This window comes from Monodon monoceros, unplaced genomic scaffold (assembly GCF_005190385.1).
Source record: "Monodon monoceros isolate NGI ecotype Baffin Bay Population unplaced genomic scaffold, NGI_Narwhal_1 Super_Scaffold_16, whole genome shotgun sequence".
NCBI lineage: Eukaryota > Metazoa > Chordata > Mammalia > Artiodactyla > Monodontidae > Monodon > Monodon monoceros.
Window position 1 is genome coordinate 73711820 of NW_021703772.1, and position 27624 is coordinate 73739443.

Genomic DNA, 27624 nt, shown 5'->3' on the forward strand with positions numbered 1-27624 from the left:
CAAGGGAATCTACTTCCCTGCATTCTCAGTTCTCAACTGGACCTCTTGGTTCTAATCAAACCCTTCCAGAGTCAGGCTCTTATGTGCTTGCTCTCAGCATATTGGATCCCCGATCCACACACTCAAGTTTGTAAGTTCAGCTTCTGTCTCCTCAGATTACTCTGGGATCTCATCCTGTCCTCTCTTGCACTAAGTAGCCTGCCCACCACCACCTAACCCCATATTCCAACAGTGAGTGACCATTTAGGTAGGCATGATAGAAAGGAATGTGTTTTTTTTTAAATTCCTTTTTAAGAGGTATCAATGTTTCTTTGGTTAAAGCATGAACATAATTATTTATGTCTAAAGAACTTGAAGAGAAACAAAGTGTATTTAGAGTTGTGTTTTCCATTGAGTCATCGTTGAACTATATTATGTAGAGAGGAGAATTTTCTTTCCCCTCAGACTCAGTAAGATTCCACGGGGTTCTCCATCAACCCAGGATGTGACATTCTGGTTGGTGGATCTCCAAAGAGTGATGTCACCGAGTCCCAGGGCATTAATCATCAGAGCATATGTAATGTTTTGCTGCTTTGCTCTGCTGAGCCAAGGAGATGATGCCTGTGAATTCATACTCCTCCACCCTCACTTTCTTTCATCTCCTATCTCCTCTTTCTCTCTGAAGGCAATTTTGCCTGCCTCCAAATACTGTACCCCAACTACCAAATTTTTAAACGCAAGTGGTGGTGTGCCTATTTACAGGAACATCTCATCGCCTGAGCCAGTTCATCTTTCAGTGGGTACACACCTACTGGTAGTTCAGCTATGATTTTGTCTGCTGCTTTGTAAATATAAAAGTCGCAAACAATTGTAAAATGCTAATTTAAAGTCGGAATGTCTATAGGTAGGCTCAGATGCCTCTCGAGTCACTAAGTCTCTAGAAGTGTGGAGCTGCATTAGCCTGCGGTTTTACTCCATATCACGTAAGTCCCTCTGTTCCCTCTTGGAATTCTTGTTGCTATTAACCTCTGATGTAAACCCTTCCACCATTGCTTCTACCTCTAGCATTCAATCATTCTTTTAGCAAATATAGAGAGAGCACCTACCATTGCCTAATTACCTCATCTTCAGATAACATCACATTGGGTATTAGGGTTTCAATATGTGAATTTGGAGGGGACACAAACATGCAGTCCATAACACAAGGCAAGCAAAGGGTCTTCTTGAGGCCAAGTGGGCCCCATTGGTGGAGAAACAATGTCAGACTCCAGAATCAGCAATCAGTGGGGAGGCCTGAATACTCCATCCTGGGGCAGAGGTGTCATTAGGCATTAATTTTCTGTTTTGTTTTGTTTTATTTTTTGTTTTCGTTTGTACTGTTTCCTGAGTGTTGGTTGTTATGGGCTTAGAGTTGTTAATTCTTGGCCAGAAAAAATGATCTGAAGTATTGTAGTTGAAACCACCCTGGTTGGGGACAGGGAGACAGGTGCTTTGATTATCAGATCGACACCATTTACATCAGCAGTTCCTATGTAACTCTGCAAATATACTGATGCTTTGGTGCTGCTATAAAAGTTTTATTAGTTAAAAAAAACACGTTTTTATGAAAATAATTTTTTACTTATTGTAAGAATACATAAAATAAGAAAGAACACAAAAACAAATTTTAATTTTTACTCTCTGTGCTATGTGGATAGATAAAAAAGATTATAGAGATTCCTTACTTCAAGGGGATGAAGTTAGAGCAAGCGTCAGATTGGTTCTAACCAGGTCGCTGAAGAGGCACTTTCAGTGATGGAGGAAGAGGTATGGCCTGGGAAGCTAAGAATAGAAGGTGTATTTAGCTATAGGCCATGGATTAATGGGGCTCTATTTCTTGTTTTGAAGTACTGTCAACCTCAATAGACTTCTTTTTTTTCCTCCAGCTTTACTGAAGTATAATTGACAAAGCTGTAAGATATTGAAATTGTAAAATGTGATGATTTGTTATATGTATACATCATGAAAGGATTCCCCACATTGAGTTAATTAACACATCCATCACCCCACAAGTTTACCTTTTTTGTGTGTGTGTGAGAACATTTAAGTTCTACACTCTTGCAAATTTCAATTGTACAATACAGTGTTATCAACTATAGTCTCAATGTTACACATTAGATACTCAGACCTTATTCATCTTATACTGAGTAGCCTTCTTGTTGAAGAACCACTAGTGCTAAAGGCTTGTGATAAAAGGGTACTTAGAAGATATCAAAGAGAATCACTTCTACTTCTTTTTTCAGAACGTTGCCATAGACAGAGACATGAAATGGAAGGGGAAATTGCCTGGAAAAGGGCTGTGGCTGACTGTTGTATCACATAAATCTTGTTTACATTTTTTTTTGTTCTTGGCTCGGACCAGCTTTCAGAAGTCCCAGCTAAGTGTCGTCACAAAATCTTTATAGGTAAATTTTCCCCCTTCAAGAACTTCACATAGAGCTAATTAGGGATGCTTCATGCCCCTATACAATTCTACCCAACGTATCAGCAAGAGTTTTGAGTATTCAAAACTACACTCCGGTCTACACTCCATATTCATTACAATTCACATACACACATTTGTTCATATGCACTACACAGTGATGGAATCAGCCAGATTTTGTTTGTTATTTAGCCAATCTCGTGGTTTATTTAATCTCATCCCTGTTTATATCAAAAGGGATTTAAATGGTTAAATTTTAGTAAAATGCAACCAGTTGGCTCTTGACATTTAGCATGGTTTCTCTTTTCTTTAGAAAGTTTTACTTTTTTGGGGAGAGGGTTACTTCATTGTGAGTATAGAGGATTTTCTTGCAGTTGAGAAGCTGGAATCATCTTTAAGTTAACGAAAGGAAAATTGAGATAAAAAAATTTTTCTGAAATGCCAGAAATTTGAATGAGGTAAAGCACCTAGTTCATAAGAAAAAACATAAGTCCAGCCATCTTTAAGGAGCTGAAATAATATTTTATCTGTTTCTAAGATACTTAGATAAGTTAAACCAAACAGGAAGCAACAGAAGTCCTTGAGTCAGAGAGGAACTGCTCATTACTCATGTGACTTAGCAAGCAGAGAGATGATGCCACTACCCTGAAATCTACAAAACTTAAGACAACTCATTGTCGATTATGAAATACTATGGTTATGCTCTCACACCATGTAATCTCATGGAAAACTTCACCTTCTCCATTTCCTTTAGACAACTCCAGCCCTTCAGAACTAGATCATATTTTCACAAACTTTTTAGAACATGGGACATTTTGGGGAGGAAGAAGATAACTTACAACACTCCGTCTTTTGGGTGACCTACTCCATACTATGTATTGGTAATTTGAATGGGAAAACTATATATGAGAACAAATGGAAAGATTGGTGTTCCTTTGACATAGTTGAGATAATAACTGGTTTCTCAAAAATCCAGGGAGAAGCTAAACGTTAGATGCAAAATTGTTGTAAACACCTCATCTCCTTGGCCTCCTATGGAAGGCAGTCATCTGTAATATACAGACAGCTTGTCACACCCAATAAAAACCATGAAGGGGAAGCAGAATGGGGAAGTGGGATGGAAAGTTTTAATTTAGTGGTCTTTTAACATGTTGGAAAATGTAAGTCAATGTGGCATTTGCAGAAGTTCTAACATTGTTATCAAAGTCATCTTGTATTCTCTTTTGTAATTGCACCTAAGAATGCTGGTCCCTTTTTATCCTTTACGGAGGAGAGAGAATGTCTTTCTTCCTAAAGCAACTGTCTGATTTTGCCACTTGGGACCCTGTGTCCACATGCCGTGCCAGTGCTCAGCCACTCAGGATATCTTATTTTTATTAATATTTATTGAGTGCTTGCTACTGTGTCAGGTACTTCTACAGCACTTTAATTTTCACAAAAACCATATGAGGTTGGTACTGTTTTTATATAGATGTGAAAACTGGGACACAGAGAGAAAATGCAGTGATTCCCAGCAGCTTGGTTGCCTCCTGTCCTCATGGGGTCCCTAGTACAGTCCTCATGGGGTACCAGCAGCACTTGTTTAGCTCTTTTCCTCTTTATTTCATCTTTATTTTACAAATTAAACTGTTTTTGAAGCTACAAAAGTAAGTGCATATATAAGGTAAGGACTAAAACATACAAAGAGATAGGGAAACAAAAGGAAGACTTCCACCCTTACACCTAAGGACTACTCCATAGAGGTAAATATTATTAATTTGTAATGTATTTCAAAATTGTCTATGCATAAATCAAGATATACACACATATGCATACATATTCATTTTAGTTTTTGGATCTCTTAAGGTACTTGTGTCGTACCTTGACATATTATAGTTATCTGTGAACATATTTACTTCCCTGAATTGACTGTAAGCTCTCTGAGGTCATGCTGTGTGTGCTGTCCTGGTTATCTATTGTTAAGTAACAAATAATCGGAAGATTTAGTGGCTTAAACTAAAGACAACATTTATTTTGCTCACAGATCTGCCATTTGGGCAGGGCTCACTGGGAAAATCTCACCTTAGCTGCACTCGGCATCAGCTGGGGTGGCTGAGGCTGGAGGCTAGAATTACCCGAAGTCTCGCTTGTTCACATGTGTGGTGTTTGATGCTGGCTGTCAGTGAGACCTCAGATGAGGTGGCAGCTGGGACACCTACGTATGGTTTTTCCATGTAGCTGCTTGGCTTCCCCGAGTGTGGTGGTTGGGTTCCAAGCATCCCAAGAGAACTATGAAGAAGCTGTATTTTCTTTTATAACTTACCCTTGGATGCCACATGACATCATTGTTGCAGTAGCCATGGGCTTACCCAGATTCAAGGGGAAAGAATGTATACCCTGCCTCTCAAAAATCACATTGTAAGTAGATTGTGTGGGATAAGCTATATGGATGAGGCCATCTTTGGAAAATACAACTTGTTACAAGTATCTTTTTATTTTAGATCCATCACTATTGTACAGACATTTATTTCCTATATTTGTATACAGTAGATGCTCAGTTAACGTCTAGGAGATAGAATTGTTGACTCCAGATTGGGAGGAGGCAGCTCTTTGCACTGCTCTGGGCTAACAAGGGAGGGGAGGTGGTGGCTCATGCTTGTGACTGTGCTGTCCATTATCTCAAAAGGGTATAAAATCTCACAAGGGACAATTGCTAGGGGTTAGTAGAAAAGGTGCTTATGAAATGATTCCCTTGAGGTAACTAGTAGATGCCTTTGAGCTGTCTTCTTTGTCCAGGAGGTTTCTGAGAAGTGCCCTTTTGATTGTGAAGGGGAAAGAGGGGCCAGTGCTAGGCTCAGTTTCATGTGAGCAGGTGCACTGAAACTGTGCATCCTCTAGGAACCACGGTCAGTGCATAAAGCGCTGCCCCTTTCTAGTGAAGCTCACCTGCACTGCTCAAAAGTTTTGCATGTTTGGCAGTGGTTAAATTAGTATGAAGGTGAAACTCTGGGTAGGAAAGATGAGAGCCAAGTGTGAAGGCTGTGTCTTATTTAGTCTTAGCCTTGGGGGGGATAAATATTATAGGTGCCTATCAGAGCACTGGCAGTATCTATGTTGGCCTTCTGGTATTGAAACTAGTCTGTAACACCAGCTGAGGTCTGGTTTTGAAGAACACGTTTCTTGACCAAGCCAAGCAAAGTAAGCTGTGCAAAAGAGAGAGGTGGAGATAGGATGGATGCCCTTGTTCACAGAATTTGTTTCAGAACCCATTCCTGTTACATGTTATTTTGTCTTCTTTGTTTCTCCGTCATCTCCTCTGAACTACCCTTCATCATCTCACACTTGGTTTCCTCACTCAGCTCTCAACCTCCCCTGCTCACTGGAGATTGACATATTAGTTCTCTCTTGGTGTCACTTGAACTGACACCTAGCTCAGACCAACCTGGCCCCTAGGAATAATCTCTGACCCCCACCACATGCACATGTACAACTGTAATGCACATACTTGTGGTCTTCCCTCAGAGGAGTCTTAACTGGGCATGCAAGCTCCAAGGGCTCTTCTCTTCTTCCCATTTTGGCTTCGATAGAGTTGGAGCAAGCAGTCATTAAGGTTCAGTGATGATGCAAGGGCTTAGAACCAGAGATACAATGGAAAAAAAGCTTGTTGTACTCACAATTAAGTGTATTTGGAAAACTGTCAGACAGACAAGGTCAACGTCTTTGGCTAAATACGTCTGGGCTACCTGTAGAAGCTTTCTGTCATGTTGCCTACTGACATCTCCACCCAAGTGGATATCCTGAGTATTGCTTGACTCCATCCTCCCTTTAATTTAGTGCTAACAGGAGAGGTCAGGTGTTGGCTTATGCTTTATTATTATTTTTAATATTTAAACTACTTTAAACCATTGCTTTTGAATAGGTCATTAAAGGCCAACCTCCAGCTGCCTACCTATCACTGACCAAGTTCTTCCCCTACTGATAAAATTCTTTGGTAGAGTATAACCTCTTAGTAACCATTGGGGGTTGCCTGATATAGGAAGAGAAAGCAACTGAAACATGAATTTCATGACAGCCTCTTGATACTCAAGTCAGATTCTCTGATTGGACATCGGTCTAAAGGGATGGTCAGACACAATTATTTCGTCGAGTTCAAGGTGTACATTTAGTGTGGCTTTCAGAATTACTGTTTTTGGAAAGCTACAGAATCTTGACACTTGTTGACTTGCCATTGAAAATGGCTTCTGTAGTGTGGGATAAAGAGAGAATTAGATTTCCCAGTGTGATTTTAATTTTTGGACCTCAGAGGTTGAGCACAGTTTGCTGGATCTTGACTGGAGTGGTGGCAGTGAAATTCGGATCAAAAGATGGAGCAAAATCATTAGGCTCCTTGTCATCACGGTCCATCATCCTTCCTGTTCTCCAGGGTGGTTCAGTCATCATCTCCCTCTATTGCTCCTCATATCCAGGAAGCACAAAACCCTATTGCTTATTCCTCTCCAGTGCTTCTGGCTTCTACTCTTTCCCATTTTCCCCCACTGGCACTGATCTAGTTCAAGCCTTTATTGCCTGTTTCTAAGATTATGGCATTAACTGAACTGGTCTTTAGCTTTCTCCCTTCAATTCTCTTATAATCCAATGCCAAGTCAATTTTCCTAAAATTCCTATTTAGTTCACTTACGCCTCTCCTCAAAAAATGAGTGATTCCCTTCGGCGTTCCCTGGCGGTCCAGTGGTTAAGACTCGGCGCTTTCATTGCTGTGGCCCAGGGTTCAATCCCTGGTCGGAGAACTAAGATCCCACAAGCCATGTGGAGAGGCCAAAAAAAAAAAGTGATTCCCCTTTGATTTTTTTTTAAAATTTTTATTTGAGTATAGTTGGTTTATAATGTTGTGTTAGTTTCAGGTGTACAGCAAAGTGAATCATTTATGCATATACATATATCTACTCTTTTTTAGATTATTTTCCCATATAGGCCATTACAGAGTATTGAGTAGAGTGCCCTGTGCTCTACAGTAAGTCCTTATTAGTTATCTATTTTATATATAGCAGTGTGTATATGTCAATCCCAATTTCCCAATTTGTCCCTCCCCCCGCCCCATCCCCTGGTAACCATAAGTTTGTTTTCTACATCTATAACTCTATTTCTTCCCCTTTGATTGTTGAATCAAGTTCAAATTATTTGATGTAATAGACAAGGGGCCTTACCCATCCAGCCCTAATAAAGTGCATGGTAGTTATCCCTTACTAAGCATCCCACAGTCCTGAAACACCAGTCTCATTACCAATCTCTGATCAGTTCTCTCTCTGTGTTCTCTCTTAATGGCTCTCCTTAATAAGCTCATTTCACATGGGAAATATTGATTCTTTCCTGGCCACCACATCTTACTATTGGAATTACGCTGATTCTTTAAATTTCTCTTTGTCCTTCAATGGCAACTCCTACGCCACCTCAAGAAGAAATTACTCTTTCTCTTCTGTCTTCTTGAAGTGCTTTGTATCGTTTTCTGTCTTGTAAGCTATGGAAGTGGGCGTGTTGATTTCTTACCAGACTGTAGGCTCATGCAGGGCTGAGATGAGGTTTTAATAACTTCAGCATCACTTTCCCTTAGCTTAGAGCCAGGTAGGTAGTAGACCTTTGCTAAAATTTGTTGTTTTGAATCGAATTTTCACAGATTCTCTCTGGGTAAAAGTTACATCTAATTCAGACCATTAACTCCAGTTTTCCTGTATGTAAAGAGTGTAAAGCAAGGGGTATGTAAAGAAATTGTATGATTGGTTTTGGTGCCTAATTACCATGATTATATTTGCTAAGCCAAAAATTTTAAGTGTGATTTATTAAAGGATATCACGGAGATCTAATTGCCCAAGGACAATAGGATTGTTTCCTCAAAAACTGGATGTACAGTGGTTATTCTTATGTGTTAAAGCTTATCAACTCTAACAACTCTCGTAGACAGTAACTCCAATTATAAGTAACCCAATATGCTGACATGGGAAGTCTTTAAATACTTTGCCTTATGCCTTTGTTTTCTTCATCTGTTTTCAGAGGTGAGCTCTGTCGTGTGGTAGGTTTATAAGAAGAGAGAACCTCCAACGTGTCTTTCCATCTTCAACTATACTAACAAGAGCCAACTGATGTGTAGGCTAGTATGAGAATTAGGGTCACAGAAAATTGCATATTAAAGTCTTAAAACTGCTAATTTTAAAGAAATGCTTTTTTTGTGATTTTTTTGTTTCAATTTTGTGATTTTTTGTTTCAAATCTTTTTTCTGTTATATTAAATGTTATAATGTTCAGAATTGATTCTCTTTGCACCTCAACAATATTTAGTTATCCTGTTTTCAGTTTTGAAGTGTGTCATTTTTCCATCATACCTTCAGGTAATACATACATATGTATTTTGGTAATGTTATTCATAATGGATCTGATTTTCAGTCCCCTACACATTCAACTATCTCTTTTGGGCACAGAGCTTCCTTTGAGGCCAGTCAGAGCTTTGTTCATAGATGAAATGTGTGGCAGGATGGGGGACGTTTCCCAACTTCCTTTCTCTCTGACTCTTTCATCATGTGTAACAAAGTTTTCCATTCTTCTGTAGATAAGAATCTTTTTGTGAATTTTCTATATTTAACACCAAGTGCTGTTAAGCAACATCAGCCGTTCTCACCACACCCAGTCAGATGAAAAGTGAGTTAAAGACAATTAGGTTAGTCTGGCAGGAAATGTGACCCCATAAACTGATAATTTTTGATAGTATCTTTCAGTCCTTGTAGCTGCAAACAGCGTGTTCTCTTCTGCAAATGCTGGGAGACAGACTCAGGCAATTTCCTTTTTACCTCGTGTTTTTGTTTGCTTTTTGTTGTTGTCGTTTTATGGTTTTTTGTTTTTGTTTTAGAGAATAGGATATATTTTCTTTTCTCCACATTCTTGGTCATTTGCTTGATTTCTTAGGGCTAGATGGGTGCTTGATGATACTCACTCCTTACATGCTCAGTTCTGTTTTTTTTACAGCCGTGCCACACCGCATGCAGGATCTTAGTTTCCCGACCAGGGACTGAACCCGGGCCACGGCAGTGAAAGCACCGAATCATAACCGCTGGACCACGAGGGAAGTCCCACATGCTCAGTTCTTATATGTAGTCACTGGGTTTCATCCAACCTTCTTCCCCAGATGTCTTGCTTAACTTTGTAGAACTTAGAAAAAGATACTTCACAAATTCCCTTGACAATACATGCTAATGTCAAATGGTTTTCTTTTCTGGAAAGTACCACCTCAAGTAATCATCTGAAGAGTAATAACCAGGTTGTTCTTATCGGGATATCTGAGGACATCAGTCATGTCCTCTTTTAGATAATCGGAAGACTGATACCAAGTTATTTATCTATCGTTGCTTTATCCAAACCCTGTCATTAGGGTCTTAGCTTCTTCCTGATTTCTTCTCTGAATCACCTCCCAGATATCCACAACCTATGAAAGACTAAAATTGGGGCTTTCTTTATTCTAAAGTTATTTTCCATATTGAAGTTTCTTCTACATGAAATAAACTCAGTGAAAGAAGTTTGCTTTTTCACCAACTAGTTCAGCTCCAACTCTTCTGGTTAAGAACCTCAAGGACCAGGAAGATATACTCCTGTGAAAACTTTTAGTAAAAGGTCATTCTGAGTCCTTCAACTTAGTGTCTTTATATACATGGGATTGAACACTTGAGGACAGACAATATATCTTTTCTAAATATTCAGTTATAAGTTTTTGGTAAACTGATCTAAAGGACCACCCCACCACCTCCTGCCCAGAGTAGTTCTGTTTTGGAATTAATTTATTTCTTCTAACTTATTTAGAATAAGTTTCTATGTGTTCTTGGGCAAACTGAATACCCTGTTTCTACCTAAGTTTCTTTGTCTATAAATGAAGCAGAGGAACGGGATTATGCCAAGGATGTTTCATACTCCAATCATACTTGCTGATTTTGAGATTGTAGGTGAACTTCATTGTGGATAGAAGGGTGATGTGAAGGGGCAGTTGGACAAAAAGACATGAATTTTGAAGTTAAAAAAGAGTTTGGGAGTCAAATAGGATCATCTTTCTCCTGCTGAGAGAGTCTTCACCATAACTCAGGAAGAGTCTTCAACCTTCTACTTCCCCTGCTGATTTTCTTTCTTCTTCTCCTTTTTATTTCCTCCTCCTTCCCCTATGCTCTTCTTTCTTCTTCTTTCTTCCCATTTCATTTTTCCAGAGGAAAACAGGCATACTTTTTCTAGGCAGCACACTTAGGATGCTTTTGCAATGACTACCCCAAATTCTTATTCTTACGTAGACTGATATTGAACAAAAAGTCTGTGACAATGTCCACGTGTGTTTTAAAAACTTTATTATGTGTATATTAAATTAACTTTGCATCTCCTTAGCTTTCCACCTGAGACAGAAGGGGCTCAGTGGATAGAATATTTATTAGAGAGTGAGATTCCTTATATCCATGATATTTTTCCTTCCCATGAAAAAAGGTCATGCTAATTCAGGGTGCATATTTTAGTACAACGGAGTTTTTTGCTTTAACATATTAATTTTATTTTCTAATGAAATTCCAGTTACCATGATTGAATCTGTATTCTACCTCCTTTCCTTTCTACCTTAAATAATCAAGGACAAAAAAAAGTCTTAGATTTATTTAATTTAGAAGAATAAGTAATAAGAAAAGCAGTTTCATTTAGAGTTGTTTTATCTCAGACTTTTTTCCAGGTTTTTTTTTTTTTTTGCTTTCCTATAATTATGTTTTAGTATTGAGAGTTATTTTTTGTCAGAGTATATTTCTAGCAATTTAGTATAATGTTGTAAATCAGTAAGAGTCTTTAAAAAATTTGTCCTGCCAAGACTGTGAAATACATTCCTACATATTCATTTTTGAATTGATGGATGGATGACAGGCAGTAGGCAGCAGGATTGAGTACTAAACGATTCTTGTGTCAGGCTTCAGAAATCTTAGCAATCTGATCTGTAGCACATGAAAAAGAGTAGGAAAAGAGCAAAAACAGAAATATGTATGAGAATTTGGTCTAAAGTCAGAAAATAGCAACAAAGAATTATTTTTACTAGGAGGAATAGAAACATAGTAAGTTTAGAGAGCTGGAACTTTTGATACCATTACAACAAAATGAACTGGTTATTTTGTATTTTATTGAAAAATTACTTGTGCCATGTTGAAATTTTACAGATTAGTTGAAAGACCATAAAAAATGATTGAAAATTTGGATTTATGAAGAAAGGTGAGAAAACGGCAAAGTGGGTTCTCATGATGATCTTCCAGTAAAAGGTAGTATGGTTTGGCAGGAAGAGCATTGCTCTGTGAGGTAGGAGACCTTTGCCTTGTTCTACAGCTGCCGCCAGTGACCCAAGTCGGTTTACCTCTTTGTATCGAATTGTCCATATTAGTCAGTGAGAGCATTGGTTAATTTTTAAGGTCTCTCCAGCTCAAACTTTATAATGGCTTCTCATCTACCAGAAATGTGGAACAAGAAGAAATGTACAGAGTGTATGGTGTTAACCTTGGTAAGAAAAAAAATGCTGCATTTTTAAAGCTAGGGATGAAACATTCATAGAATTGGGGGAAATTTTATTTAATCTATGATGTTGGCATTTGGGTTCAATGTTTATCTTCTTTCCTTCCCTTTGTAAAGCCCATTGTGTCTTGCTTATTCTTAGCAGTTCAAATACCAGCTGTAAAAAAGAAAAAAAAATGTAAATAGAAAAATTAATGCCAAGTACAATTTCTTCTGGGGAGTCTACTTGTTTCCTTCCAGCCTGCCCTACTTTTTTTCAAACGGGGTTTGCATGCCAGTTTTGTGTGTGTCTTTGCAAACTGTGTTAGAGTTTTGGCAAAAAAAAAAAAAAAAAGCGGGGCTAAAAAAGGAAATAAAAAGAAAGGCAATCACAAAATTAAATAAAACTAACAGACTTTCAGTACTTAAAAGCAAAATAGCGGAACTGCATTCCTCTCCACACCTAAAACCTTCACAAGCCCATGGAATCGAGTAAATAACTAACTACTCCTCCCTTGGAGAATGACAAAGAGGGGTTCAGAGTTTTTTGAGCAAGGACTAGACAATCTTCAAAGTCCCATGCAGTCTAAAGTTTCCATGACATGATTCCTGCCTCTAGGGAAATAGCATTCCAAAAGTGGAGGAAAGGGGAAGTCACACTAGGGCAAGGCGGTTCACTTGAAAATGACAAAGGCTGTTTTACTTCCTAGTGTGTCCCTACCCAACCCGCCTACCCAGCATTGCGGATAAGTATACTCTTTTTCCTGGGGAGTTCACTAATTTAGGGGGTTTTTGTTTTCCAGTTGCTTGAAAGAGTGAGCCATGTTTCAAAAGCCAAACCATTAAGCAAAGGATAGCAAACAGCAAGCAACGGGTCCAGTGGAGAGTGACAAATCAATATTGCTATGCACTTGTGAACTCTTTACTATTTTAGGGAATTTCTACCCTTTGAAAAATGAAGTCATCGGTTAGTAGTAATTGGAAAACAAATCAGTTAATCGTAGTGAACACCATTGCTCATGTTATCCCTGCATTTTATTTTATCTTTTTAAAGGTTCCTGGCTAATTCTTTTTTAATTAAAAAAATTTATTTATTTTATTTTTATTTTGGGCTGCATTGGGTCTTCATTGCTGCTCGCAGGCTTTCTCTAGTTGCGACGAGCGGGGGCTACTCTTCGTTGCAGTGCACGGGCTTCTCATTGTGGTGGCTTCTCTTGTTGTGGAGCACGGGCTCTAGGCGCGTGGGCTTCAGTAGTTGTGGCGCGTGGGCTCAGCAGTTGGGTCTTGTGAGCTCTAGACCGCAGGCTCAGGAGTTGTGGCACACGGGCTTAGTTGCTCCACGGCACGTGGGATCTTCCTGGACCAGGACTCGAACCCGTGTCCCCTTCATTGGCAGGCGGATTCTTAACCACTGAAGCATGAAGGAAGTCCCTATCCCTGCATTTTAGAAAGAATATTTCAAAAACACCTGTTTTGAAAAATCTACTTTAAAATCTAGTTAGTAAATTGACTCTCAAAGCCAGGGAAAGATGGGAGTCAGTAGCCTGGCAAAAAAACACCTTACAACCCTTGGTTCTGGGAGTGAAATCTTGGGTCTGTTTTCTGGAGTCAAGAGGGAAGGAAAGATTCCCTATTTGGTTCTGTATCGGTATGTAATATGTAGAGAATTTTTGCCAGGTGTGTAAGACAAAATATGTGACACAAACACACTTGGCCCTTATGATAGGTATTATTTAGGGAGGGGAAATGCAGCGGCATGAGAAAGACTAGGAAATGTTAACAATATTCTTACCAGGGAGGGGAAGTACATCTTATACACCTATGGTGGAGTTGAATATCACATCATGGATAGGAGTGACAGATTGATACAATCTGGCTTTTCCTTCATTCAGTTTTTAGCTTGTAGCTGGAAGCCAGGGTTATATTTTCCTCTCTTTGTTCCTCCCTCCAAGCAGTTGCTATGCTTTCCTTCCGTTGCTCAGCCATGTTCAGTGTGTTTCTTTGAGGTCCTACTGAGAATTTTAAACAGTCCTGGCCAGTAATTACTGTCTCTCTCCAGATGCATCTCTTACACAGACTTCATTTTTATTCCTCTCCAGTCTTATGGAGAAGGGTGGTGCTGAAATTCTCTGTGTTACAGAGCTTATCTGCTGAATTCATACCACTAGCGAGAAAGACATAAAGTGCTTCCTTTTCTCTTCCTGCAAAATGGCATTATTTTTCCTTGCTTCTCTCTTTCCTGTAAAATGGTGATGATACATTTTTCCTGACACCGCTAATGCAAAATACAGATATTTTGTAGATTACTTACACCCTGGTTTGCCCCCTCTCTGACTCTGAAACTAACGTTTTATAATTTCCACTTTGCACTTGTTCTGCTTGGTCTAAAAAACAAAATTTGGTTGGGACAATGGCTATTTCGCCTTTTAGTGCATTCTAAACATGTCTGGTGTGTTCCTCTACCACGCTTCTGAGTGTCCCGTGTGAGCGTGCGAAATAGCTTGAAATAAAATTCTTAATTTCAGTAATTTTTATTCGGTCTGACTCCCTCCGCGTCATCTCAGAAACCGCCATGTGACATCTAATCAACGAAATTACCTGTTTCAAAAATCTTACTTATTTGACATATGTTAATCCAATTTTTACTAAACCAAGATGTTCAAATCTACGAGGGTCACAAATAGATATAAATTGGGGTTCCTGTCCTAATAGGAGAATGGCCATGCAAATAAATAACTGGGTTATATGGTGATGTACCAAGGGTTATGTGAATGGGGCAGATACTAAATTTTATGGGAGTTCAGTAGTGGTAATGAGATATTTTGGCTGCTGTCAAAAGGGAATACTTCACAGGGGAGGTGGAATTTGAACTCAGCTCTTAATAGCAGAGGGGATTTCAATGAATAGAAGGGAGTTTTAGGAAGAGGGAATAGTTTTAAAAAAGATGCAGAGGTATGACAGTGCTAGGTATGTTCTCAGGAGGAAGGCTATTATATCTTGGCACCTCTAAGTCAATTTATTTAGATTAAAACTTAAGACTGGAACATTAGGTAAGGATTAGACGGTGGGTAACATTTAATGCAAGGCTAAGAAGTCTAAACTTAATTCAGTAGGCATGGGGTAGGACATGATTAGATAGTAATAGTTAGGTTTGGGAGACTCTATATTGAGAGACCCGTTGCCTGCTATTGTATGTGTTGAGGACTGAACCCAGGGCCTCAGCTTGGAAGCAGCAGGTGGTCATGGAAAGGAGGAGACAGATGTTAGACATTCTAGAGGCAGAAGTGACAAAACGTGAGGTCCAATCCATAGAAAAAGAGAAGTCTGAGATAAATGAGATGCTAGGCTGTGTTCTGCTCTACAGGACTGACTGGGTGAGTCTAGTTTAATGTGTGTACATCTTGGGGTATGGAGGGGAATATGTATTGGGAGAAAAGAGCCCTGACTGCACTTCTTCATGTTGTTGCACCTCTACTTTACCCTTTACATTTCTGAAATTAAGATGCTTCTTACCATCTATGGGCACATTTAATGTGAAAGTTTTCCTTGAAAGGTTGTTAGTAAATCAATGGTGAATACTGCAATTGATGGCAACTTATCATAATAGAAATAAAGTTTAAAATATATATTATTACTGTATTGCATTTTCATTTTAAACTGCCAAATTATTTCATTCTCATTATAATTAAGCCAAACTACCCAGTAAATATAACTTACATTAGGTATTAAGCACACAGTAAATATTATTCATCAAATACCTACATTGCCCAAAGAAAAGAATCACTAGGAGAATAAATCAGCTGCCAGAGCTTTGGGGAGATTATGGATGTATTCATCAAATACATACCAAGCAGCTCTTATGAGAAAGTCACTCTTGTAAGGGCAGGAGGGATACAAAGATGAATGAGAAAGAATCTCTGTCTTGGGGTAGGACTGGGGGCTTACAAGTTATTACAGAAGAAAGACAGGTGCACATAATTTTCACAGGGCAACGTGTGATTTATCATAAGAGAGGTCCTTTAGATGTACTTTGGATGCTCTGGGGAGGTGATGCTCATATCTGCTTGGGGATATCAGGCAAGGCTTCATGAAGGATGTAGCATTTAAACTTGGCCTGGGAGAATGGGTAGGATTTCTACAGATAGAGGTGAAGTAAGTGAATCCAGGTGAACCATGTGTTATGAACAAAGGTTAAGTTGGAAAGAACCATGCATATTCAGGGAGCACAGCAGTCCAGGGTAGTTGCAGGGAAAAGTGTGAATAATAGTAATAACAATGATTACAGGAAACATTTATTGAGCAGTTACTATGTGCTAGGTCCTGTTACACTTTATTTGGCGATATGTAGAATGATTGATCCCATTTTATAGGTGAGGACAGTGAGACCAGGTCAGTTAATTAACTTGCCCAGGGGTCTGAGAGCTCAAGCTGAACCAGTTGGCCTTATTCCTTTCATAAGCAGTGTGCTTGTAAGGGCACACACAGGAATATACAGCTGTGAAAGAATGCTGGACATGGGTTAGGGAAGGTGCTGCAAACTATGTGATGGAGTCTGAAGTTGACTCTGTAGCTAATGTTATGGCATTCTCTGGATTTGGAACACTCTGCCACCCCCCTTTTGGTATGTGTAATAGAATCAGTGTGTGTAATGGTCTTTAGAAATACGGTACCAGAGGAGGGTAGGTTGTGTGTCAAATTCTAGCAGCCTCCAGGGAACATTTAAAACCCTTAAATTGTTATAGGACTTTACATTCTCAAAGATCTTTTTCATTTCCTATGTCATTTATTTTGATCCACAGATTGATGTGGCATTTCTCCCTGCGTTGGGTATATGGGAAAACGTACCCTACATTGGTACTAACTTTGCCTAAGCAAGCCCCAGGGCTGATAGATGGTGGAGCTAGAGAAGGAAGCAAGATCTTCTGGAGCTTAAATCATTGCTACTGCTTTTTCCTCAGACCTCTTTTCCTTTTACTGGTTTTACATCAACAGTCCCCTCTTTACGTTCAGAGGTGTAAATGGGTCTACATGCTGTAATTGGTGGGTTTGCTCAACACTGGAAATAAGTACTCCTAAGTAGAAGATAGTATCCTTGCCCAACAAGAAAAATGGACCAGTTTCTGGCTGACACAGGCAGGACCACACAGTCAGGTGCTTGGTCAGGAGACTTCTGTACTTTTCCACTGATGAGGAGGGAGTTGTCCTAGCTGCTGCCTCTTAAAACAGTGTCAGGATTTCATGGAAAATTTCGCAGACTTCTCTTTTGGGAACTAGGCCAGCTGTCCAACTATCTTAGGTTAAATCATTCATTTCACAACCTTTCTGACCCCCACTCTGCAGCTTATTAGTGAAATAGAACGTCCACAGTGCTTGGCTAAAGAGAAGGTGTCACTATTTCTGAATTCAGCACAATTCTTTGTCATATATTTGTATATTAAATTTCGATACTGGTTATTTCAAAGAACTTCCACTGTGTTTTGGGTTAATATCCTGGCCAATGAGGTGCTGAACAATCACCTATCTGTTCTTGAGATTGACAGCACATTGCACTTCTAATATTGTCATAATATCTCTAAATGTAAGCAAGAATAGAGAGTGTATGTGTTTCCTAGCGTATGAATTTCCTAGTTACCATGACAAATTATCACAAATTTAGTGCCTTAAAACAACAGAATTTTTTCCCTCACAGTAGCAGAGGCTAGAAGTCTGAAATCAAGCTGTCATAGGGCCATGTTCCATCTAAGACTCTGGGTAGAATACTTCCTTGCCTCTTCCGGTTTCTGGTGCTGGACGTTGATAGTGGGTGTTCCTTAGTTTACAACTGTAAAGCCTACGATCCGAACTCTGCCTCTGACATCACGTTGTGTTCTTCCTGTGTGTCTGTTTTTAACATGGCATTTTTCTCTTCTTATAAGGACACCAGTCATATCAGATTAGGGCCACCCTAAGACCTCATCTTAACCTGATGACATCTGCAAAGACCCTGTTTCTAAAATGAGTCACACTCACAGATACCAAGGGTTAGGACTTCAACATCATTTGGGGAGATAGAATTTAACCTATAAGATAGTAAGCAATAGGGCTTCCCTGGTGGCGCAGTGGTTGAGAGTCCGCCTGCCAATGCAGGGGACACGGGTTCGTGCCCTGGTCCAGGAGGATCCCACATGCCGCGGAGCGGCTGGGCCCGTGAGCCATGGCCGCTGAGCCTGCGTGTCCGGAGCCTGTTCTCAGCAACGGGAGAGACCACAACAGTGTGAGGCCCGTGTACCGCAAAAAAAAAAAAAAAAAAAAGAAAGAAAGATAGTGAGCAATAATTGGCACTTTTCCTTTTTATTATGGTTAATTCTATACAGATAATAACATTTTATCTAGATTGTAAAATTCTTAGGGGTATGAGATGAACTATAGTAGAGGGAGTACTGTTTTGTTCTTTGGTAAGTTCATAGTGGTTGTTCGAATCACTGTTTTAATTGCTGTCACACTGAGACATTTTTTTCTCTATCTTTCCTACCAGATTCTGATCTCCATGAGGGCAGGAGTCATACCTGGCTCATACGCACAGTGTTAGCACAATTTGGGGAAGGCAGTTTTGCATAGTGGTTAACCTTGTCGTTGGAAATGGATGATGTGGATTCTAATCCCAGCTATCCTAGGTATCAGCTGTGTAATGTTGGGCAGGGGTTTTAGCCTCAGTATCCTCATCTGGAAAAGCATGAGAAATATAATACTATTCTCATTGTTTTATGGGATTAAACTCTTTAGCACATTGCCTAGCTGTTACTATGACTATAGTCGCAATAAATTTTTGTAGAATTGAGTTGAAGGAGACCAAGTAGTCCAGCCATAGTTCTGCCATTAAATTACTCTGTCTCTTTGGCAAGACTTACATTTTCTAGGCGTTATTTTTTTTAATCTGAAAATTAAGGGAGTTAGATGACATGGCTCTGAGGTTCCTTCCAGTCTAACATTCTGTAAGTTCAGCTGGTATCTTCTGATGACTTCAAGAATATATATATAGTTTCAGTTCGATGTATAGTTGATTCTATTCTAACAAGCACTGTGATTACCAAAGGAAGATGTATTGTTAGTGGTTTATCTCCTGTCCTTACTACCTTGTGCTTATTTGTTTGGCTTTATTATTTTAACTCAGTAAAGTTAAAAAATATTTACTGATGCCCACTGTTAGTCTCTGTGTTAGATTATACATAGAAATGACTACTATACTATTCTTCCCTGTGTTACATTTGAATATCAAAGAAGTTGAGATTGCATATCGTTTTCTGAAATTGTAATTAGACAGGGATAGAAAGAAAATAGGGGATTCTGATGTTCTAAGACGTTACCTTATTGCTCTTCTGTACTTCCTTCTGGTGCACACACATTTCCCACTACCTGCCCCTGCCGCCTTTCTAGACTCTGAAAACAAAGACGGGGAAGGTGAGGATCAGTCCATTAAGCTGCTTCTTGCTGGCCCTTCTCTGCTGATTCTCTTGCTATTGTCAAAGGCAAGTCTCCACCAGGTGGCCAATCCAGGCAGCTCTGGGGGGTGAGCAGATTGGAGGGGTGTCTACTTAGAGAACTCCAAGGTGAAAGCTCTCTTTGGAGCTGTTCCGTTTGGATGCAGCCTGTTTAACACCTTTATCCATTCAGTTAGGAATATTTGGGGGCTCTCTAGTAGATAGCATTTGAGCTGAGATTTGAAGAGAGAGACAGAAAGAGAGAGAGAAAACAAGACAAATGAAGACTGGTGGGGAGAGCAGTGATCCGGGCAGAAGGAAGAGTCAGTACAAAAGCCCTGAGGAGAAACTGCTTCTGTTGGAGGGTTAGAAGGAAGGCCAGTGTGACTAGGATGTGGTCTGATATGACGCCATAGGATCTACTAGAACAAACATGACCTTAAATGACAGGCTAAAAAGTTTGGATTTTATTCAAAGGCCAGGGGGAATTTACCTACATCTCAAGTAAGTATTTTGTTGTTCCAAGTATTACACAAAATTCCAGTCCCAAACAGGTTTCTTGCTTTCTAAGAAGCTACTTTCTAAAGCACTAAAGCCCTTCTCAGTTCTGTGGGGTGGCTCTGCCCACCCCCATCGAGCAAGTTATGTAAAAGCTGAACCCTGAGTGTGACACAGGGTGTTAGTTAAAGGAAGAGGAAGGAACACTGTCACCTGTTTACCTTGAATTTTGATAAAAGATTCTGATTTTGAAATGGAACAGTGTGTATGCGGTGGGGGAAGGTGGAGGTAATAATGACTAATGAGAACTCTTAGGCAGTTGATAACTGCCATTTGAGAACCGCAGATTTCAACAGGACAAACTAATGCCCTTTGCTTCCATAAGAATTAGCGGCGTGATTGCACTACTCTCCTTTACTGTACTATTTCGTGGAGACTTCAGCAGTCCTTTTTGAGGAGGAATTTTGCTTGGTTGGAAGAACATGATAAAGAAATATGAAAGAATTACCTAAAAAATCCCATTAAGCAAAATAAAATTTTAGCCTATAAACAAATGGCAAACATTCAGTAGATAGACCAGTAATTCTTATCAGTAAGCATAAACGGTATGAGGACCTAGAAGATCATAAGGTATTCTCAGCAAAATGTGATTGGCTTTTAAAAATTCTCTGTGAGTTATTAATATTTTAAAAGTTGACCAACTAATATAAGAATGCATACTTATTAAAAAAGGTTCAAACCATATATATAATAGAACAAAATTTGGAAGTCTTCCTTCACAAACCTTCCCACTTTCTCCCTCAACTCGTTCTCCAGAGGTAACCACTGTTAACAGATTAGTATATACAGATCTTCCTCGACTTACAATGGGTTTACATCCAGATAGACTGAAAATATTGTAAGTTGAAAATGCATTTGATACATCTAGCCTACTGGACATCATAGCTGAGCCCAGCCTACCTTAAATGAGCTCAGAACAGTTACATTAGGCTACATAGTTGGACAAAATCACTTAACACTAAGTCTATTTTATAATAAAATGCTGAATATCTCATGTAATATATTGAATACTGTACTGAAAAACAGAATGGTTGTAAAGTCTATTGTTTGTTTACCCTCGTGATCAGGTGGTTGACTGGGAGCGACGGCTTGCTGCCCTGCCCAGCATCATGCGTATCGTCCCCCATGTTGCTAGCCTGATAAAAGATCAAAATTCATAATTCAAAGTATGGTTTCTACTGAATGCCACTTTCACACCAAGGTAAATTTGAAAAATCCTAAGTCAGACCATCTTATGTGGGGAACCATCCATATTATGTAGTCTTTTTTATGTCTGTATGTGTCACTGTACATATAGATACATGCTCTTTCTTTAAGAAAAAAGAATAAATGGAAACATATCGGGCACATTGTTCTATCTTTTCCCCTACTTTATCTGTCTTAAAAATATTTATGCACGTAACTGTTTATTTTATACTTTCCAGTGGGTGCCGAGCATTCCATTGAATTAAATTATCGTAAGTTATGTAGCTACTTCTCAACTGATATACATTTAAAACTTCAGTTTTTCACAATTTCAAACAATGTCACAAGAAACATACTTGTTTTCTGCACATGTAAGAGTACTTCTGTCGGATAAATTCTTAAAAGTAGAATTCCTGGAGTGCATTTTAAAATTTCAATACTGTCAAATTACCCCACTAATAAAGTTTTATTGATTTATATTCCTACAAAGTGCTAAAAGCCCATTTACTTGTAACTTCACCAATACTGGATATTGCCAATTTTTATTTTTTGTTCATTTTTTGGTAGGCAACAGTTAGTATCTAACTGTTGTTTCAAGTTTTACTTTCCTGATTCCTAGTAAGTTTGAACATCCTTTACTAAGTATATTGATGATTTGAGCTTTCTCTGTAAATTATCTGTTCAGAGCCTTTAATCATCTAAAACTACTTTTCTTCAAAGAATAAAGTATTCCTTATGTATTATGGCCTTTAATCAATTATGTATCACAAATAATTTCTTGTTGTCATTTAGCTTTAACCTATGTATATTATAGCTTCCATTGAACAGAAGTTGTTTTTCTTTGAATGGAAGTTATTTATGTTACTAATGCTCTCTGGACTTCTCTGTATTGTTAGGAAAACCATTCCCAATCTAATCTTACTAAAATACTTTATGTTTTTGCTATTATTTTAAATATTTAAAATTATTTTTATACTTAACTCCTTAAGCCACCTGGAATTTATTATTATAATGTAATAAAAGACTATAACTTAATTGTTTCCACACGGGTACCAACCCATTTATTGAAGGGGTTATTCTTTTCCTAATGAATTAAAATAAGTTAATGATATAGTAAATTTCTGAATATTCATGGATATGTTTTGGGATTCTCTATTCATTGACAATATTTGATTTGTCATTATTCTTTTCATTGACCTATTCTATTTGACCATACAGTCCTAACTCTTGTAATATTTTCTGATACCCAAGTAGGGTGATTTTCTCAATGCTCATCCTTACCTCTATCCCCTACCATTATTATTTTAAAATTTTTCTTAGCTCGTCTTGTGCACTTTCTCTTTCAGATGAGTGTAAGAATGTATGTCAACTTTTATAAACAAGCAAACAAACAAAACCTGTGTGATTTTGAATTCAGTACATTGAATATTTTAGAAAATTTGGGGATAATAGACATCTTTACAAGAAGGACTCTTCTCATATGGGAACATGGTATTTTTTCCCTTACTCTGGACTTTATAATGTTCTTCATAAAATCTTACAAATGCTTGCTAAGTTCATTCCTGTTTTATGAATTTTTGGCTGTTTTGATAGTATTTCTTTCCTCTGATATTACCAGTTCATATCATCCACTGCTGCTGTATGAGAAATTTCTTTCTTTTTATGTGTTACCCTTAGAATCTTACATCTAGGAAAACTATCTTATTAAGTCTGTTCTTCAGTGGATTGTCTTGGATATTCTAGTTATGCAACCACAGCACCAACAAACCTTATAGTTTAGTCTCTTTCTTTACAAATTCTATACCTCCTGTCTGTGATATGAACTACAACAGTGATCAGTGGTGAGGGCTACTGTCATCTCTGCTTTCCTTCTCACTGTAATGGAAACACATTTCAACATTGAAGATGGTATTTTGTGGGTGTTTCTGGTAGATACCTTTCATTATGCTAAGAAAGTTTTCCTGCTATTCCTCATTTATTTAGGATTTTTCAAAGCAAAGATGAATCACTATACTGTCGGTGTCTATTGCATTGAATTTCTTCTTTCATCCAGAGATTTAGTGACGTCTGTTAGTATTTTATATCCTAAAGTTGAAGTATCCTTGTATTCCTGGGGTACATCCTACTTCGTTGAGAGGTATTATTTTTAATACACTATTGGACTCAATTTGATATTTTAATTGTATCAGAATTAATAAGTGAGATTAGCTTAATTAGCTTAATTTCCTCCCTCCTTTCCTTCCTTCCTTCCTTCCTTCCTTCCTTGCTTCCTTCCTTCACTCCTTCCTTCCTTCCTTTTTTCCCTCTATATATAGTTTAGGATCAGATTAATTAGCTTTAGAGAATGCATCTTGTTTTATGCTCTGGGACTATTAATATAAGATTTGTATTTATCTTGAAAATTTGGTATAGCACTGATAAAGTAACCTGGGTCTAGTCTCATGATTTTTTGACTACTTTGACTACTGTAAAAGGTTCTGTCCACATCTTTCAGATCACTCTTATAGAAGACTATAGCACTTTGGAATATGGGTTAATAGCACAAAAATTTTCTGCCAGTTTAGTTTTTCTTCTTTGATGTTTTAGAACAATATTGTTGAATTCATTTTGTTAAATATCTACTGCTCTACCCTTTTCTTTTTCTTAACAAACATTTACTGAACACCTATAGATGTAGGACATGAGTGTAAATTTAAAGATAAGAGATGGGCCTTGTGCTCAAGGTAATTAGAGGAAATTAGACAGTGTAGAAACAGACTTGTGTACAATTAACTGTAGTCTAACAATAAAATATTAAGTCTTAAAAGAATGATCTGAAAAAAGTGATATGAGAGCGAAGGCAGATACCATGTCCTGCCCTCCGTCTGCAGCACACAGTGGGGTATTGCTCCAGGACCTTGCTTCAGATGTGTAAGATCCCCCATCCATTAAACCATTGATGTCTCTAAAAAAAGTGATATGACATTTCAGAGATGAAGTTAGGTAAGAACTTGAAATTCTTTAATTTAATTTTACTTTTAATTTTATTTTATGGACAATGAGGGACTCGTGAAATCTTTTGAGCAGGTAGATAGCTTGATCTGGTTTCATTTTATTATAAAATAAAGGGGATGATGAAGGGGAAGACAGCTTCAGGCTATTATATTTGTCTTAAGGTAAATTCTATAGAAAAGAGAAGTTGTAAATAGTAGAACACCTTTGTAAATCAAGGTTTGAGGGTTGAAGTCACATTTGTATGGAAAGATTAGTTTTTCCCCACATTTTGTCACAAAGGATACCTTTGATCAGGGATGTTATTAAAAATATTTAATAACTAGTATGACACAGGTCCTGACAATCAGAACAGGGAACTGACCAATCAAAATAGACCAAGTCATAAATATGTAATTAACAAGTGTGACCATACCAGTATGTACTGGCTGAATGTCAAACTTGCCTTTGACTCCAATTTTACAGCCATGGATCTCATGATTTGAAATATTCTACTTGTTAAACACATTTCATAAATTAAGTAAAAAGATAATTTATTTTCCAATTTCTTAATTTAATAATAGATTTCTGTAATTTATATTAGCTTAAGATTAGTATCACACAACTAAATTGATACAATTTTAGCATCCATCTGTAAAACTTGGTTGTTGGTTGGCCTAGTGGCCTTATATCAAGCAAATATGTAATTTCCATTTGGTATTTTGAAATATTAAAATATTTCCCTAATTTTATAAAATTCCCAGAGGACAGGAAGACTGCTGTCCTCAAGTAACAGTGTTGATTTAAGTCATGTACCTTATAGCAGCCTGGAGATGTTTTTAAAATCAATCTCTCTCTCTCTGTCTCTCTCTCTCTCTCACACACACACACACACACACGCACACACATTACATAAATGTCTTTATAATTGACCATATTTTTAGTTGCCAAAGTCTCTACCACTCCCTTTTGTTTTACACATATATGTTATATTATTTTACCTACCTGAATCCAGATGGCATATGTGTTTGTAATCCCTGATTTAGATCTTTTTATGTCTTTGGAGACATCATTTTGTTCATGTCATTATCCAATTCCAATGGTAATGAGTCATGCTGTGATAGGGTCTCTTGAAGCACTGTTAACTCAGAAGATTTTACAATTTACATTTGGCAGGTTCTGCTTGAGCTGAATTCACACTGACTTCCATTTTAGTTCAAAGACTTCCTGTCTCTAAAATTCTACTATTGACCTTCCAAATGATTTTGAAAATGACAATTGACTTTTTATACTATGCAAAACTTCTCATTTTTATTTTTGTTTTGAATCTTCCTTCTACTTATATACACTGCTCCTTCTCTAAAATCAAGTCTCTTAAAACTGCATGTCCCCAATCCCCCCACCCCCCAGCCAATAAAAGCATCTGTGATCTTGAGTAATTCATGATGGTACCCTTGGCCCATATGCATAGGCAGGGACCAACTGGCAACATTCTTGTGCCACCTTGGTCTGCCTATTACTTTCATGGCCTCCTCATTCCTCCCCTGGGACCACTTGCTGATGCTGTGACAAATTCCAGTCTAAGATATGGGCAACTTTGTGCTCTAAATGGGCTGGTCTTCCCCTCCCATTGTTCTTTGTGAAGATAATGGATAATTTTAGTGAGGACAAAGTAGTGGAAGGGCAATCAGAAGAATGCTGAATGGTCACAGACCACGTGGCAGATATAATGTCTTTTTGATGACCGTTAATGAGCTAAGATGTACTTTGGGGAAAGTGCATTCCAAGGACTTCGTGAGAGGACCTTATGACTGGATCCTGTAAGTCTTGCTTATATTCACAAGAACTCAATGTCCGCACCTCCTGACTTTTACATTGCACTGACCATATTAAGTAGCCTAGTGGATGGCAAACAAATGGCAGAATTTGGGGAAGTTTTTCTTTTTCCTTTGAAAAAAAAAAAAGGCAGATGGTGTTTTGAACACAACTTGCCATAGAACATGAAAGCATAAGAGTTCTGGCTGTCTGAAGGAGAAAAAAAAATAAGTCGACTTATTTTAATGGTATAAACTAGCTTTAGGTTTTCTCAGGGGCTTAAAGAAAAGAGCACTGAGAAATGGGAGTGAACTGCAAGATAAGGTTTGTGTAACAAGTACCTCAAACCACAGAAGTCACATGGGCTCTCTCTGCTTTGCTACTTTTGATTACTTGTCAGAGGGTTACGCTTTTAGCTTCCCCCAGCCTGCAAGGCCACTCAACCATGTGCTAGCTGGAGTAATCTTTATTCACCATGTCTTTACAAAGGCTCATGCAACAGAGCAGCAATGGCAATTTCGTGGAGTACTGCGCTGGTCCAGCGTATAGCTCTTACCCCACACTCACAGGCAGCTTTCCCATGGATGATAATAGAAGGCTTCAAATGCTGGCAGATACTGTGGCTACTTTGCCTCGGGGAAGAAAGCAGGTATGATTGCTATTTTGTACCTTTTAGAGTGTTCATGTTCTCTTGAGAGCAGAGTGATATGTTTGTCTGACTGCATATTAAAAATGTTATTTTAGCTGCTTTGGAATTAGTGGCTCAGAGTATGGGTGAGGAAGGAGGTGAGGAACCCAGAGAGCTCCTGCACTAATCCTTAAATCTTGAAGATTTAAGACTATAAGACAACATTTTTAAGGCAAAAGTTAAAAGAAGATTGTTTTTCTCACTGGAAGAGGTGTTCAGGTAAAATAAAAATCACTGAGCGCATCAACTTGAAGAAGGTGTATGTAGACACAACCAGCTTGAGAGTTATTGTTCCTTTTTCCTTTTTCCAGTGTCTCCCATTGATTCCTTCCCTCCCAGCCTCTCTCCCAGTCGTTGATAGTCATTTCAGTTCATAATCCAATGAGAATACTTTTTTTAGGGCAAATTTTATTGACTAAATTATCTTCAGTTCTGGGGCACTGGCACATACCTCACACTATTGGGAATTAAGACTTAATGGGATAAATGAGTGCAAGATCCACCACTTACTAGCTGTGGAATCTTGAGTAGAGTCACTTTCTTCTCTAAGATTGTTTTGTTTTTTCTAAAATGAAGATAATAATAGAACCATCCAGTGAGGCTCTTCTGTGGCTTAAGTGAGGAAATGTACAGTGCTTAACAGAGTGATTGACATGTAGTATGTGCTCAATAATTATGCTATTATTTTAATTTTTATTGAAGAGTATTTCCCTAGAGAGGAAAACTCATTTGGAAAAAAATCCATGTACAACTGGATTTATTGTGCGGTTTTTTTCATTTTTCAATTTCCAGCTAGTAAAAAAAAATTTAAACCAAAACACCTCTTCAGATTTTGGTTAAATAACTTGCTATAATGCCCCACGTACATATCTGAATACAGAAAATATTAAGAATTGCTTTAAAGCATGAATTTTTGCCCTTAAATCTTGTATGCACATCATATGTTACTCTTAAGTCTTCTAATTTCAGGATTAGAGAGTTACAGCATAGGGGGAGAGT

The 27624-nt window shown here is 38.2% G+C and overlaps 1 protein-coding gene across 6 annotated transcripts in view; it reads left to right on the forward strand.

Moving 5' to 3' along the window:
- The window catches only part of CYTIP (cytohesin 1 interacting protein), a 73098-nt gene that overhangs the window by 17099 nt on the left and 28375 nt on the right, over window positions 1–27624 (forward strand). Inside the window, exons 1-3 of one of the 6 annotated variants that reach the window (XM_029224682.1) lie at window positions 11267–11962; window positions 18467–18605; window positions 26427–26586. The exons of 2 other annotated variants lie outside the window; for them this stretch is intronic. In XM_029224682.1, coding sequence (XP_029080515.1) covers window positions 18571–18605; window positions 26427–26586 — 195 coding nt within the window. In that variant the 5' untranslated portion in view covers window positions 11267–11962; window positions 18467–18570. Of the gene's footprint in view, window positions 1–11266; window positions 11963–12883; window positions 12920–18466; window positions 18606–25433; window positions 26587–27624 lie in introns of those variants that run through there. 3 more of the 6 variants (XM_029224683.1, XM_029224685.1, XM_029224684.1) reach the window with 3 other exon arrangements.